Source organism: Fistularia commersonii, chromosome 29, assembly GCF_037954325.1.
Source record: "Fistularia commersonii isolate RoL2024-O1a breed Wild chromosome 29, RoL_Fcom_v1.0, whole genome shotgun sequence".
In the NCBI taxonomy this organism is placed as follows: domain Eukaryota; kingdom Metazoa; phylum Chordata; class Actinopteri; order Syngnathiformes; family Fistulariidae; genus Fistularia; species Fistularia commersonii.
This window is the reverse complement of record NC_141312.1, coordinates 8,906,453-8,924,105: the sequence shown is the minus strand read 5'-3', so window position 1 is coordinate 8,924,105 and position 17,653 is coordinate 8,906,453. Positions and strand designations below refer to the sequence as shown.

General features: G+C 37.3%; 1 protein-coding gene across 5 annotated transcripts in view; it reads right to left on the bottom strand.

Annotated features, from left to right (window-relative positions):
- sh3pxd2b (SH3 and PX domains 2B) overlaps positions 1 to 17,653 on the bottom strand; it is a 57,760-nt gene that overhangs the window by 25,718 nt on the left and 14,389 nt on the right. For 3 of the 5 annotated variants that reach the window (XM_086177289.1, XM_086177288.1, XM_086177291.1), the window contains exons 4-9: positions 14,932 to 15,008; positions 8,785 to 8,876; positions 3,555 to 3,580; positions 3,209 to 3,244; positions 1,715 to 1,846; positions 1,382 to 1,483 (exon numbers count right to left, since the gene is read on the bottom strand). In XM_086177289.1, coding sequence (XP_086033415.1) covers positions 1,382 to 1,483; positions 1,715 to 1,846; positions 3,209 to 3,244; positions 3,555 to 3,580; positions 8,785 to 8,876; positions 14,932 to 15,008 — 465 coding nt within the window. The remainder of the gene's footprint in view (positions 1 to 1,381; positions 1,484 to 1,714; positions 1,847 to 3,208; positions 3,245 to 3,554; positions 3,581 to 8,784; positions 8,877 to 14,931; positions 15,009 to 17,653) is intronic. The other 2 variants (XM_086177290.1, XM_086177292.1) reach the window with 1 other exon arrangement.

Genomic DNA, 17,653 nt, shown 5'->3' with positions numbered 1-17,653 from the left:
ACAAAATAGGAAGTAAGCATTACATAAACCATCTGTACCATTTTTGTATTCGACATGAAAGCATTAATGAACTAAGTTTGGTGAAGTTTTGCCAATTCATTGTGCAAATGTTTAGTCCTTTTGTTAAGATGATACAAACTGCTTCTCCTATTGAAGGTAGACTATTGCTGCTCATGATATTTCCTTTAAGAATGTAGTGAAATTATTGATATGATACATAAAATGTCAAAATCTAGACCAATATACAACCAAAAATACTCTCATCTGAAATAACTTCATAGCTGCAGTTGGACATTTGTCCTCCATATACAACAAGTATCTATTTTTTACCTCAACAGAGACAGATTATTTAAATATCAATTAATATAAATATAAAATATTTGTAGCGCTACTGAAGTTCTTGTTTCAGAGTGTGTTAGGCCTCAGTGCATGCAGCTTATGCCTAAGAAAGAACAACAAATAAAATTGCCATGTCCACAAGTAAGGCACGTTCTGCTGTCAGTAAAGATGCTATGGAACAAGGTGAAGTCAAACGTAAACATTACAGATCTTTTCAACAGTCATATAATTGATCATCTCTCCTAATTAAGGTGGACGTTTTAAAGATTTAGGGAATTGATCTGAAGTCTATCACCTAGCTCTGGTTCACACAATTGAAACAACGTTACAGGACAAAGAGAAACATCTCCCATCGCTTCTAGTACAATCGAGTTACATGACATTACTTGCTAAGTTAAACACTGACTCAAAAAGAGTTATTTATTTTTATCATTCTTACTATTACTATTATTATTATTATTTTTGGTTTTGTTTTTTTCCGTAAATCAGTTGATGTGAAAACAACCACTTTCAATAGTTCTGTGAGGCAACACAAGAGACCCCTTGCTCCTTAAGCAAATTAGTCCTGAATACTTTCACACATAATATCAGACTTTTGAGAAAACTCCTGAAATAAGCTACATATTGTTTTGTCAATTTCCATTTTTTCTGGTTGTTGTTAAATTTTCATATAGAATGTTTTTTTGCACTGGTAAGTTTCCATTTTGGGTGGAGAAATAGATATGGAATGTGAAGGTGACATTGCAGAATACACATCGCATTTGTTCTTTATGTTTAGCAAGCCTATAGTGTATATTCATTTGTGGAAAATCCTTCTGGTCATGCACAACAAATGACACTATGAAACAGCATCACAGAATACAAGTCCAAAAACTACAAATATTTTAAACTTGACTCACTAGCACGCTATCCATGAGATAATAAGTGACCCCTTTAAGTTAAGCTTCTCTGTAACATTTGAGAACACATTCAAAACTACAACTGTCCAATGAAGGAATATGGTGTTTACAAATATATCACCCAGAGACTAAAAACAATGTACCTTCTTCTCCTGGAATACTGAAGTCATCAGGGTCATCCTGAGCTTCGAGGCAAGTGGCAGGGACCCAGCCCTGAGCATCCTCTGAACTTACAAACCACCATCCTGAATGATCAGAGCATATAAATAGTGATGTGTCTGCAACACCATAAAGTACATATTAATGATAGTTTTAGTTTTGAATTACTATGTCAACAAAGTTTACTTTAAACATAAATCCAAACACTAACGCAACATTGTCCCTTAACTGTTCAAAAACTTCATTTGAAAAACAGTGATGTTTAGTGAATTTTAACTAATGATATAAGATAGGCTGTAGAACCAGACCAGACATACCAGACTCATTTTTCTCAATGACCTCCACCACCTGACCTACATGTAGGCTGATCTCAGAGCTCTCCTGCTTCTCGTAGTCTGTTACTGCCACATACTGGTCAAGGAGTAGAGGGTCTGCTGCTGTAGAATCTCCTGGTAGGAGAACCAACAGGAAAACAGACGAAGTTACTTTCCCCTTCTTTCTGCCACATTTTGGGAGGCTAAATATAAAATCCCAATAATGAAGAAAAGCCTCAACTCATGAAGTCATTATTCAGCAAAGATCTCAATGTAGCATTAAGTCATAGTAATTTATTTCCATTGGCTATGCAGTTTTTAGATACTAATCTTCAAAATGTTTTGGATCACACAATCAGATTTTAAAAATGACTTTACTGTCAAATTTTGTACAATACATGTAATACCTTTCTTGACAATCAATTACAAAGAGTGGGTTTAAGTCCAAAACTATGTCTGGAAAGTTTTAAAAACTGAACTGCAAGAGGCTATTCTAAACTATTGAGATTCAACAAGCATGGAAGGTGATTAAAGTAATGGAGTGTGGGTAGACAGTAAGCTGACAAAAGAAAAAAAATGGCGATTTCATAGGAAAGAATGGAAGTTAATCAGTAACATGGCTGGACATTTTACACAGAAACACACCCCACCACCAGTGTTAGCACCAAGCTGGCCAGAGGAACAAACCGTTTTAAGACATCAAAGTCAATACATAAATCAGCTGTGAAAACCACCATCTTCTTTAATGCCTGTAAACTGTAAGCAATATACCTTTAAGTTAGCAGCTTTTACCAATTAGCAAATTGTGAAGGCCCCTATAGCATGCAGATCCCTGAAGGTACTGTTGGATAGATTGTTAAGAATTTCAGTTTGATAAATAACCAGGCAAAATACTGGTCTGAATAAAATTTGACAGCTGAAAAATAAGCAAAACAATGGAAGAACAAAAAAACAAAAAGTTCAATTGTGGCTAATTCCAATAAGAATCTATGTCCTTAGACCGGCTTGTAATATGTGTATGACTGTTATGCCTTACAGACCCTTCAGGGAGCAGCAACAAGCTTGATTTGATTCAACCACCATAGTACATATTTTTAAGGTCAACCAAGACTTAAAGCAAATTTTCAATTGGTCCAAATATGGCCTGACTGATAAAAATAATGCATGTATATATACACACACACACACACACATATATATATACAGGTATATAGGGATTTCGCTCAATCAGTAGCCATGTTCTACAAATGACTCAACTGCACCAACTGTATATGCCAAATATAATGTAGGTCTATAGTCCAAATCCAGCCATGCTACTCTGTCCCAACACTACAAACATGGATATTCTGACTATAATCTATGATTCCTTTTGAACAGCTAATGCAAGCCCAGGTCACCCTCAGCATCCCTGCTGCCCAAAGCCAGGAGGGAAAAATGCCACTAGCAACCAACCGGGTCAAACACACAGCACGACCAAGCATGACAGTGTGTTACTACCTCGCTTTAGGAAAGTAGTCGCTCGATCCACAAACCCTGATGGAGAGGAAAATGAGTGGAAATGACATGAATGCAAAGGAATGTTGTCTAATGGTGATGGAGAAATTTGTTTGTGTTTTTCAATTACCAGTACTGTTCTGGTAATGAAGTACAAAGAAAAGAGAATTTGAATGTTTGAATTACAAATTCATGTAACCACTAGATGGGGGTAATGTTATTTTATCATTTACAAAAAACTAAGTAAACGCCATGTAAGGTCATGATGGGAATGTCTTATATGAGCAATAGCTTTTAACTTTTTACATTACATTTACATTTCACTGAATGATAATTAAATTTATCTTACCTGATTTCTTCTTTCCACTTGGTTCTCTGGTGAAAAGGAAATGATGTCATTACTTGCAGAAAAATAAAACATCAGATAACTTTAAATTCCCTGGGAAAAAATTGTATTGAAATGAAGAAATTTAAAAAATTTAAATACCTTGCCATTTTTTATAACTCATGAAACTTTCCATACATGTATTTAATATTCAGTAGTGAATGATATGAATTCATGATACAATGACTGATACTAACTTTGACCCGGATTGTTTCTGCTTTCACAACTGTGCTACAAATGCAATTTCACTTCTAAAGTAATACACAGTAAGAACATGTTATATGATGTCTGTTTTTCATCTTTGCATAGTGTGTCTGTATTAATTTTGCACAGCAATGTGGACTAGCACTGTATACTGTGCAACATCTGAGTCATCCATGTGACTTGGCTGGAATTTAGGTTTTAACGGTACTTGATTTGTCTCAACAAATATATAAAGAACTTTAGCATAACACTGGCCTGACACACTACTAATTCTAACTGATAATAGCAACTGTTTTCATATTGTATGGATATGGATATATTGATGGTATGCAGGGATCTTGCTGTACAAGAAAAATATTTGGTCTGTCTTACAGTATATTCTCGATAGCCTCTGGATGAATTAGGCCAGAAAACCAGTTCAATGTTATATTCAATACAGCATCTGCTATGTCTGCTTAAGACATTAGCTAGATAAATAGACCATCACTCTGAAGCCACAGTTCAGTCCTAATCCAATGTCCAGATGCCCCAGTAAGTCATCTGCAACTGTTGCTTGTTATTTTCTCTCCCTTCCTCTACCTCTCCCATTAGGTTATTTAAATAATAGACTCTAGCTTCACTGCCTGTCATTATCATCTTTTCCCCCCTGCACACCTTCCACTTCTACTTTACACACACCATCTCATTTACCCTCATTCTCATAGTTCTTGCCCCTGTATAAACTTCAGTGCTCTTAATGATACAAAGCATAGCTTGATCAACAGGGTTGATTATTTCAGAGGCTTGAATCTTGATAAATCTTTGCACACAAGAATATTTGTTATGGAAGCTACAAAAAGGAATCCACGACTAAGACAGCAAAAGCTGGGTCAATGATTGAGATTATTGTGGAGCAAACACATTGTGTACGATATGTGAGCATCTTTTTTACTCCCTTTTGAAGAGGTTTTGAAATGCAATAGAACATGCTTAATAATTACTACTTGTGTGTGTGTGTGTGTGTGGGGGGGGGTAATTAGTCAGCAGATATTGAATAGGAATGACAATTTCAAAGGTACAAGCTGTTTCCAGACCATGCAGTGCTTTAATAAATAAGGGGAACTGAAAGTATATCCTGTCATTGACTGGCAAATCAGTGAGGTGAAGTCACAACTTGAGCAGAGGCTTTTCATTCTTAGCTCCATTGAAAAGGACTGAATATGCATTCGGGGCAATCTGTGAGCAACACAAAGGCTTTTTCTAAAATTGAGAATAGTAAATAGTGTCAAAGATTATCTTAGATTTGCCATGTGATTTATTACAAAACCATCAATTTCACACTCATTTTTATAACTAAAAATTTTGCTGGTACAATAACTCAAATTCTTATGGATGGTATTTTAAGTCTGATGAAAGGGAACTAAATATAAACGAAGTAAAATATAGGTTAGATTTAAAGGTCCCAATGTTACTCATGGCAGGAGAAACATTAGAAGTTGTAGCTAAATATTCTGGATAAATCAATGCGAGACTGACTAGGAATAATTTGTCACCTTCAGCAGATTAAAGCATGAGTGACATTTTTTAATGTTCCAATTCCATTTCGAATTAAAAGAAAAGCTGCAAGACAGCATGGCAAAATTATACAAACATTCACACCATAATCTAATTATTTAAAACAAACAGTAATGGCAATGTCAGTCACTTCCTGAAAAAAGTTGTGAGGATAAAATGTCCTTCGGATAAGTGAACACTTTTCATTTGGTAGATATAGGGTCATGGGAGAGGGGAAGACCTGAGAGTATTTGTACAAACAGTGGATCAGTTGTACTAAATGAGACTTTGGGCTGTTTGAAGATGATATCAAATAAATATTTGGACTTCCCCACTTTGACACACTGTGGTAGGGAAACTACTTTGGCTTTTTCAGATATTTCAGATCATATACATCAATCTAGATAAGAAAATATAAAAAAAACTCAAGAAAACAGGTGCAGTATCACAGAAGACTCAGGGTATTGATTTGCATGTTTAACCAATATCAATGCCTCTTAGTTCACCCCTGCTTACTTAACTCCTTCTATTCTGCCCCAGCACACACACACACACACACACACACACACACACACACACACACACACACACACACACACACACTGTACAGAAGCTCCTCCCTATATACACCATCTCCCTCTTCCCCTGATGTGAGAAATATACTTGACCTAAGTGGATCAAGAGATGGGAAGAGGGTGCCCTCTGTGTCATTTTTATTTATCTCCTTTGGCCCTTTCCTTTCTTAGACTGCAATTTTTGTAGTAATTCCTCTTTCTGTACCAACACATGCAATTCTGCTTTTCTTAAAACTTCCTTTCCTGTTACTATACCGCTCTTGAGGAGAGTCCGAGGCATCCCTCTAAGTGTAGTATATTTAAAGGCCATGATAAATCCTTGACCACAGCGCCTACTGTCTGTTCCAAATCAGACCAACAACAGGCTATAAAAGTCGAAAGCATTATTCCATTTTCAATAAAGGCAAGCCAAGGTCTTCCCTTTATTCATTCACTCCAAGTCAATGATCCCCCTCCTTCCTGCCTCTCCCAGCAAATGGTTGCGGCTGTGCGCAAGGAGTGGTTTGTCCTTGGCAACAACCTATGAGGGAGGACAGAATAAAAAAAAATGCACAACACCGTGCCTGCGAGGGATGCAGCCATGCAGAGGGATGTATCTGGTAGATCGTATATTATGATTAGCAATTTCCTGATGGACCATATAATAGTAAAGTGAAAGTCTCATTTCAGAGGTCTGTCTGAATTGGGTTTCAAGTAGAAGGCAAGTAAACAAGCATTAAAAAGGAGAATTTTGGATCCAGGAGGATTCCTCATACAACCCTCTACACACTGCAAATGGAGACCAGCATGTCCACATAATTTATCTGGAAAAGAACATTTCAGTTTTATTTAACCAGGCGTGGAATTTTCAATTTTGGGAGTTGATATAACAAAAAAAATTTGCTTATCTCAATATAAATACCTCAGCAAAATGCCAGAAGTGAAGGACAACTGTGGAAAGTAGTCATAATTGTCTGAGAAGACATGAGTACATATACTAAGTAAGCTGGATCATTTAAAAATATGATTATTAAGAAAAGGAAAAACAGGGGTTGTCCTTTAATTGGTTAGCAACAGTAATAAGTGAAACTGTGTAAGAACATTGTCAAATCTCCAGGTTATACTGATCATACACAGATTTTCAAGAAGTATATTTTACAATGTCAGGGTGAAGATCATTTCTGCACAGAGGCACCTTCATAAATACCACTAAAGAGAAGGTGACGTATAAGGCGGTCTGTTGCTCCAAATTACTCGATGACAACATTCAAGTAAATCTCGTTATTTAATTGCCAAATTTGAATGGAACATGGAACGGCAATGTGGAAACAGGCATGCATATCACCACAGGGATGGATTCATTTGCAGTTGGAAGAAGATCAAGATAAATTCAAAATAGATGCGACAGGGAATCGAGCTTGTGTTAAACTCTTACTGGAATCTTGTCCACTAAAAGCTAGGCTTGATACTGCCATCACCATGCAGCCTTGCTAAAACTTCCCAACAGTTTCCCAAGTGTTATAACAATACAAGAAGAGATTGTCACTAAGTACCTTTCTGTCTGTCTGGAAAATAATTAATAATTTTCAAAAATTGCCGGCATGCGTCATTTTCATACTAAAAATGAAATTGACGGGACCATTTCCTCAGAGTGCTATACTCTATGTAAATGAAAAAATATAAAATCTAAACTTGGTGGTATCCAGGTATTACCTAAGAGTTTAAGAACATAATTTAAAAATGATTTTTCAATGTTACTTTAAAAGAATGGCATTCATTACTTTTAAAGAAACTATTAAATACTGAATGCAGCATGGCACATCCAGGGACACCAGTTACGATTTACCGGTACATGATTTGCAGCAAGGTTGTGAAGCACAGTTTTATAATATGTGACATCAGTATTTTGGTTTCTTTTAGACTTGCATTTCCATATTATCGTTACATCATTCTCTCTTGACTTAATGTTAACAGGAGTTCAAAGCAGAATGGTAGGAAATATAATGAAATATAGATAAACGTAAAACCACTACATGCATTTTATACAAAGTAACAATAATAAACAGGAAGCATGGGGCATGTAGTTGGTCATCTCCTTGACACAGCAATGAGCTGCACTGTTTGAATCTTATTATATTTTGAGGCACATGAAATGAGACCCCGAACTGTTTGAATCTTATTATATTGTGGGGGACATGAAATGAGACCCCGAACCAGATTTGAGTTTGACACATTCTCTTGAGTAATTAAATCTTTCTATTCCTGAAGCCTTGCACCCTTGCAGTGGGGCTTTATGTACTCTCAGCATATACAACAACATGTATCAATTCAAGCTCATTCCAGAAATGGTCTTACCAAGTGTAACTGCTCAGTATGTTTTGTAAAAAAAAAAATCAGAGTGTTTCCCCAGCTGACAGGTGTTGGGAGCTGAGAGCTGAGGATAACCTACAAAAGATGTGGAATTGACACCTGGGTGGTGAGTGGTGCACATAGTCAACTGCTAGTTTGCATTAGACCCTGTAGTTTTCAACCTGTTAGTGTTTTCCTTCAAGCACATAGTAACTGGCTTCAATGGTTGTGATGTTAATATGGATGACCCGAGAACAGGTGTGCACGCCATCAGAGCAACCAATGCAGTCTCAGCAGTCTAGTATGGGATTAAATATGAAGTTACATGGTGAAGTTAAAATAACTGTTTTCAGGTATGTTAGTGAATCAAAAGTTTTGAGGGCTTTTAATACCCTAATGATTTCATGGGGTAATTATTGTGTTATCAGTGCATTTTGGCAAAGGACATGAGATCACACACATAGTGGCAGGAGGTCTGTCCTCTGCTATTATATTAAAGCTTTCAGATGTCTAATATTTGAAAGTTTGCATTACGGTTCAAATGCTGTACTTACTCTTTGGGTGGGTTGAGATCCTCAGGTCTGGTCTCAAAAAATACTCGCACCTCCTCACACTGAGAAATGTAGACTGGGAGCTGAATGAGGGCCTGCAGATATATATGGAAACACACAAATGGAAATTTGTTGCTGTGCATTATTATTACTACTTTTACATTCACACCAGGTGGATCTGTTCTTTCTTTGCTACCCAAAGGTAGTTTCTCTTGCCATGTTGATATTGGTCTTCTGGGCAGAGACAGCAGCAGATGACAGATGAGCACTGTCAACGCGGCTAAAGACAAAAGGCAAAGACGGACTTAATCACTCTCCCTTTAGTTCACAGACACTGATATATTATAACAATCTCAGTATCTAGCCCATTCTGTCTTCTTTTTGTCCAGTGTTTCATTTGCCCCACTGATTTATGGGATCCCATGAACAAAATAATTATGAAAAACAGAAAGCACACTATGTGCAATCAACAACCCAATGGTTATAACCACCTTTGCTGCTGGAAGGAGCTAGACCACACCCTCCTCTTTTTTTACTGGCAAGCAACCATAAATCCTATCCACTGAGTTTCCTTTTAGCTCAGATATTAATACTCTTAAGTGTCTCACTTCTATCCTATGAAATAGAAGTGTCTCAATCTGTGACAAAAACTGATAGAATGCCAGGACTGATGGACTTATGGTAGAAGCCAAAGTCCAAGCCAAGGTGTCTCACATAGCACTTTGTCTTATCACTACAGTAAAGAAATTTGCATCAATTGTATATTACCAAGGAAATACAAAAGTATCATATTTTCAACTGTAAATTTATATTCACTATCAGCATGTGTATAGGATAATCAATATATCTCAATTTAAAGTATATTAATGGTTGATTTAGGGATTCTGCTGACCTCCTGAGGGCCTCTGAAATTGCCTCCCGCAGCCCAGAGTGCTACACACTGTGAGGGATCAAAATGCATCTTGAAGTGACTTTACTTGAATTTATTTCCTTCCTTGTGTCAGCCTTAAGCCTGTCCACGCATTACAATTCTCCCCAGGGACAAGACAGTTGAGCAGCTTGGGTACTTTACAGCAAATGGACTTTATGGGTATAAAGCAGCATTAAGGTAATTGTTAATGTATGTGTGTGTGTGTGTGTGTGTGTGTGTGTGTGTGTGTGTGTGTGTGTGTGTGTGTGTGTTCCTGTGTGTGTAAGAGTACATGTCTGCTTTCATTCTTGCTAGTGTTTTCTCAAACCAAAAATTTGTAATGAAAATAAAGGATATCTTTTTCATTGTTAGATAAACGACAAAGGAAAAGTCTGTCGTTGAAGATTTTGAGAGATGAAATGTTATTTGTTGTCAAAAGAAATATTCAGACAGGGGTTGTTGGTAATAGCATAGAATAAAATTGACAATCAGAATCCCTAATTTATGTCACAGTGATAAATAGCAAATAAATGATTTAAATTATCAAAAATAAGCACAATGTTAAGAAAATAAATATTGTATTACACATGTTATAATGGAAATGTGTTCTGATGCATGAATCATGGTTCATTTTAGTACAAGGTTTAGGCATAGCTCCTTTCTTGGTGTAATGCATTTGAAAATTGTGAACTGGAAAGTCTTCTAATAGCCACATTCATACTTTTGGTTCAGGAAAACAGTCTTGTTTTTATTCAACAGTTTCCTGACTTGAATAAGAGCAAAAGGGTTCATAACCGGGGGAATTCCATGATAGTCAAGTCAAAGCCTCAGCTGTGCAACCAAAGGGCTGACTCAGCTCTTCCCCAAACACAAACATGAAATTTTACCTATTAAACACGACAGTGCAGGTGGGTGGATGAAAACACAACTTTAGTGCAAACTATTCAGTTAATTTATCTCAGCATGTACACACACACACACACACACACACACACACACACAAATATATATAGATATAGATATATTTGGTCACGTACAGGGAAGGGATAGTAAATAAATATATTGGTTGACGGAAGCTGGAATTGGAGTTGCCAGGCAGGAGGTCTAAAGAAAGACCAAATAAGAGAAGATTTATGGATGTAGTGAGAGAGGAAATGAAGTTAGTTGGTGTGAAAGAGGGAGATTCAGAGAAAAGGGTTAAATGGAGAAGGTTAATTTGTTGTGGTGCCCCCTGAAGGGAAACAAGAAAAAAAAATTATATATATATGTACATACATATATAATGATATATATAATTCATACACACACAACAAGACTTTAATTCTGCAATATGACCAGGCATGCTACCAAAGCTCCTATAGTCTTTGACACACTGGTGATGTGCAAGCATCTTGGGCTACCTTTGGCAAAACATGACTAAGGCAATGACACAAATGGATAAGTGATTGATGAGATCCCATGTATAGGAGAACCCACTAACATGAACGAATCACTACCCACTCCTTCCCACACTTCCTATTTCAAAGGGTTTCCTCAGCCCCTGATACTATTAAGTTGTACTGATGAGGTTCTCTGTGTAGAAAAAAACTGATCCTGTGATGTATAATTTTAGTAAAAAAGGCAGAACCAACTTCTAAATCAGAACAAATGGTATAAAAAAAGCCTAAAATTCCAAGACACAGAGGGAGATGTGCCCAGTTTATGGGCTGTAAGGCACACTTGTTAAAATGAGCAAAAACATAGACTATGGGCTGCAAAAGTGCTGACAAGAACCAGCTCAGCAGCCATCATCACACTCTTTGCCTGTGGTTAAACTTCATCCCCACAACAGTAGATATAAAAATAGCTGATCCACTGGTAATTCTGAACAACTGTACAGCTGTTTTGGTGTTTTCCGGAGCCAAGACATCAATTTGGCAGCAGTCTGATTCCAAAAAATAAAGTGCTTTGACAACATGTACATATTCTTTAGCTGCTTTACAGTTGAATACCGAGCGACAAAACATTATGCCTAGTTGTTGAGAAGCTTATCATTAATTTTGATGAATCCAATTAGGCAGCCTGAGATCGTTCTTTGGAATTTTACCAATTACTTGCTAGCTGTTGGCAGATTTATGGTCGCAGTTCTACTGAAGTGAACACATAGATTTTTCAAAAGCAAACATTTTAAAGGAAACATGTTTATGTCTGTCAAAAGCCAAATAATGGCTTATTAGAGTAACTTCCCAACATACAAGAGAATATGTTTTGTAATACAGATATCAGTAAAACATCTTCGAACATAGTCATAACTATAGTCAAATTTAACAACAGCTAAGACAAATGTTAATTTGATCTTTAGATTGTAAACCTGCCATCACAAGCCTGGGAGTTTGTAAACTGTATCAAACAGTGTTGTTGTCTGACTGACTTTATGAGGTGTGGTTATGATAGCTCAATGTCACGAGACTGCAATGAAATGGCTCATGTTTGCATTTGTAAGTGTATTCCCTCAAAATATTTGGGATAGCTGGACCAGCTCACTAATGATGCCCGTCTCCATGGTTTGTTTGAGGTGCTGAAAAAAACATCAATCTAAACTCAAAAAAATGTTTATTCTGGCACGGAATTCCAGTGATTCACTTCAAAATTTTTCACTTTATTTTTATCTTATCTTTATTCTACTATATATTTTTGATATATTTATAGATGTATGTTATCTGCATTAGGTTGTTATGCTACCCCTTGTGCCCTCCAATGCCCCACAGGGACTAATAAAGTTTCTCTGATTTTAACTCCACTTCTCAGCTGAAGGGATTACTCTATTCTGACACAACAGCATCCCTTCACTAACTCCTGTCATTTGAATTTCCTGAGGCTTTCTCTACACTGAAGGTACAGTTAACCTCTTTCCTTGCACATTTTGACTCCTCTTGTCATTCTCAACTGTGATGCTTGCACTACTGCAGTAATAGGCCAATAGCTTTGGCATCTAGGGCCCTGACGGATACAGAGCAAAGCTACCGTACGTTCCTCCATGGATTCCACCTCCCTGTTTGGAATAACTTGCCAAGGTAGTTTTGACTTTGTTTTGTGCACATACACACCGTGCACTTTAGACTTTTGTGTGGCCACTTTGTCATCAAAGTATCTACTCAAGATCATTTCTTGATTCTAAAATGCAAACAAGCTGGATTTGCAAATCCAATCTCACAATAGTGAGATAAAAGTTAAAATGAATTCTTCTTGGTTTACTGCTACATTGAATGAGTTTACAAGACTACGAAGCAACCATTCAAGCCTTCTTCTTCTTCTCCTCCTTTCGGCTTTTCCCTTCAAGGGTTGCCACAGCGAATAAACCTTCTCCATCTAACTCTATTCTCTGTATCCTCCTCTCTCACACCAACTCACTCCATATCTTCTCTCACTACGTCCATAAATCTTCTCCTTGGTTTTCCTCAAGACCTCCTGCCAGGCAACTCCAATTCCTGCATCCATCTACCAATATATTCACAATCCCTCCATTGTATATGACAGAACCATCTCGGTCTGGCTTCTCTGACCTTTTCTATAAAACATCTAACATGTGCTGTTCCTTTGATAGACTCATTCCTGATCCTATCTATCCTGGTCACTCCCAAAGAGACCCATAGCATCTTCATCTCTGCGAGCTCTAGCTCTGCCTCCTGTCCTTTCGTCATTGTCACTATTTCTAGACCATACAGCATCGCTGGTCTGACCACTATTCAAGCCTGTAATGTCAAATTGACAAAGTCAAACAAAAAAAATAAGGAAAGCAATAAATATATCAATTTTTGGAATCTTGATCCAAACACAAGCAAAAGGGTTAAGCGCTGAGAGTATTATGTAACATCAGAGATCGTCTGATTCAAGTCAGTTCACATCAACTGAACGCCCACTCATATCCCTTTTATCTGCATTTCGTTAAGCTGATTCTATTCCCTGCAGTCCACTGACAAAATGTAATTTATCAAACCTCAATTATACAGCTTCCAACAGCATGTATGTCCAGCTACCTCTACATGGTGCAGTTCAACACACGTCAACCCCACTCCTTCATATACCAGCTGTGTCTCAATCAGTGGTATGCATGGTTTCACTAATGCATTGTTCAGTATGTACCCTTTATTCATTTTTCTCAAGTTCTCCTCCTATATTATCAGCTTCAGTGTTCGTAGTGAAAGAAGAGCATGAAGCTGTCAGAACAGAAGCATACCAACAATAAAAAGCAATGAAAATTATGGCTATTCTTATGAAACTGGGAGGTTTTGATGCCTGCGAATAATGTAAACCCTAAAAACGACGAGGTCCTTTTAGTTGACAGCTGAGCTTAATTTCATGAACTGCCTGAGTTATTAAGGAGGTTACAAAAGATATTTGCTTGTGTGCCTGGGCAACGATTGCCCATAGGTAGGAGGGCAAAACAACAACAACCAAAAAAAGAAAATACACTGATTAATTTGTAAGGACTCTTCCAAGTCCAAATCAGAGACAATCATACTGTCATAACAGGGGTTATAAACATCCCCAGCTGCCATTGAAAATTGTCCACAGCTGCAGCTAATTGTTGATTTCATAACAGCTGAACATTGCATTGGAAAAACAATCAAGTGTCTTCAGTTGCATTACAGTATATTTTTAGTTCTGCCCAAATGATTCCAATGGTTTTATTTCATGTATATTGTTCATTATGTATGTAAGGTGGACAATTTAGCATACACATGATTACCTATGTGCTGTACCAGATTTGCATAGCACTTGCATTCATCCCTTGATAATAATAATAAAATAATAATAATTTGTGCTTTATTCATCCCTCATTCATTCTCTGCATTTAACCCATCATGGATAAAACATGAGCAGTTGGCTGCTAAAAAAATGTCCAGATGAAATACCCTAGATTGAGATCAGTGGGAGATCTTTTGAAATATATTCTAAAATAATTAATTTCAAAATCTTATAAAGTGAGGTGAATACAGGTTCTCTTCATGACTTAAAGAGAATCTGTGAGAACCGTCTGTGACCACTAAAGCCAAAATTTTTCAGGTCTCATATACATGTTTGAAAGATTTTTTTCTAAAATGTTGTCTACGTATTTCATTGGTACAAATTTGCCATGTGTGTGCCTATAGATACCTATCTATGTATTTAGGTTTATATTCTTATTTATTTATTCATATCTGTAACTGATAGAAACTTGTTAGTGCAAGTAAAAACCGGCAACAGTTCAAAATACTCACCCTGCAGTACTCATTGATGGGTCTTAGCCTTTTCATTGCAACATCTCTAATATGGCTCCTCCTAAACAGGATCTTCCCTGGAATAAAGCCAGAAAAAAATACTCAGTCATCAAATGTGTCTAGCAAATATTTTTAAAAAAGGAAAAGATATATTCATTGTTAGTCCCACCTGTAGCCTACTAAACAGGATACATAGCATGTTTCTGATAGCAACTTTTAGAATGTTTATTTTCATTATAGGTTCATAGGTTCATTCTTTAACAAAACATGATTTATGATTTCATATTCAGACATTACAAACAGCTCGATAGGTGAGATACAAATATAAAGGGGACTTATTCTGGCTTATTTCATCTCGAGCCTCATGGTGCTTTTGGTTAATTAACCACCATAAATAACCACAAGCTTGAACCTAAACATCACAGTATGTTGGACGCTTGATAGTAAATACTCTTGCGTTTTAGCAATGTTATGACAAAGTCAGCCTTAGAAAACAGGTGTTGGGGTCAAAGATTTACTGACCTTTTTTTCCCCACACATACATATGGCTCATGAATATTTATGTATGTTTGTATGTTATTGTCTGTCTTTAAATCAAGCTATCTTGTTCTATTCTGTGTCAGAAACCTCTCGTTCTAAACTGTAACCTGAAATTCAATATGAAGGGAAAGGAGTGAAAAAGAGAGGTTGTGAAAAATTGCTCATCCTTGGTCTGTTGAGTCACATGACCATCACATGTAAGGTCATGTGACTTATGTAAGGGTGCAGTACATCCTACACTCTCCAATTAGACAGAAGTACTGAGAGAGAACAATTCTCCACCATCAGCTTATCATCAGTGGATATGACTAAAATCTGATTTCATTAATTCATTAATTCATCTGTCCATTCATCAATAAAATTATCCATATAGCCACCACATTATTTAATTTAAGGTTCAACATTTCCAGAAGACCAATATAAAACTCCAGACACTACAAATATTATCCTACTAGAAAAACCTTGGTCTCAATGCAATGACCTGTAATTTGTAGAGTTTGCACATCTTGAAGTACATGCACAACCTTCAGTAATAGGTTCATTTCTTGTGGAACCAACACCCTGTTTTTCTTGGAAGGAGGACACTCCTTACTGACTATCAAGCTTAAACCCTTATTTTTGACAAAGCTTATTGTTTGAGAACTGAGTCACCTGAAGCTGCTGTACTCCCATGATACACTAGGCTCCTCTCTGTTGCTCTTTCTCACGGTCTCTACATGCATTTACGGTGCACATCCACTACAGGTCTAGCATAGCTAGATTTGATTCTTTTCAGATTTCCAGTGCCTGATACTTATTAGTACCTGTTTTAGTGAGCTTCCAGGCGAACTAAGCCAATACTAAGGCAACAACAAAAGGCTAGTTTTGCCAACCGTAGCCTTCTCTGGCTTCTCTTACTTTGTGTGTGACAAGAAGCCAAAGACAAAGCAAGTACGCCTTTGCCTCCATGGCAGCCATTGTTTGCATTCAAAATGACAACTAGACAGTTGCCGACTGTATGACTGCTCCCACTGAGAAGGTACTACGAAGTAATGGAAACCGAGTTGTACTGGAAATGTGTCGTAGCCATTACTTTGCGGAGCATCATCCAATGTTTGTAAACTCTCACACCTTTGTGTGTCTCGCTTCATATTTATATACAGGCTCTCTGGCCTCAGAGCACCATCTGATCTTTGTCCCATCACCTTGCTGTCTACATTGGTCTATCTGTCCACCCACTTGTTACTTCTTTTTTGGCCCTTTTGTTCTCTCTCCTAAACTGATCAAGGCACAAGCCTGCTCACTGAAAGTCTCGCTCTGCCGCAAGCTTCTACCAGGCTAAGAGGGAATGGTTGTAATAATAGATGTGATACAGTCATTATCCTATCTCTGGGTATCTACCAGGCCTCAGGAAACTAATTTTGTTCCATTCACTCACAGTGGAATGACAATAAAAATTCTTTTTACCTTGCAATATATAAGTGTTTCAGTCCGGTTGAGATGTCATTTGGCACTATGTAGATGAAGTTGAATTGAACTGAAAACTACAAACTGACTTCAAAGTCAGCCCTGGATACCTACTACCCCTCTCCCTGCTCCGTCACTGCCCCCCCATCCCTTTCCTGTTCTCATTACTCCTCAAACGGAAAGCTTTCTTGACAGTCTTCCAAAGCACTCTGGGTCAGAAGAGAAATACTGACTCAACAATAGCCACTCTGTATGCACAGCGACTCATGGGTGCAGAAGATGAAAAGGGTTTGATTTGAGATCAGGGAGCCAGAAGCTGGTAGTCAGGAAGGACAACATTTAAGGCAAATCAGAGGGCCTACAACAACCAAGGTCCCACAGTTTCTTAACAAGGAAGGTGAATAAGGTAGAGCTCTATCCTCTTATTTACCAAGATACAACAGAAAGGTGTTGTGTTTTTCTGTGCTTTCATTTCTACTTCGTCATCACCAAACGTTTTGAGAACTTACAACTAACTTGGATTGACTATTCTGACACTATTCGAGCAATGGCCAAACAATACTATTACTATTTTACTGACTTACTAGACTAACTTGTAATTTACTAGAAACTAGAAAGTGCAACACAATGGGAAAATTCAAAATACACATCTCTTGCTAGCAAACAACTGCAGCACTAACTACATTCTGCAGGTGAACGTGATATGAATGAAGCATAAGCAACAAGGTCATTCTTA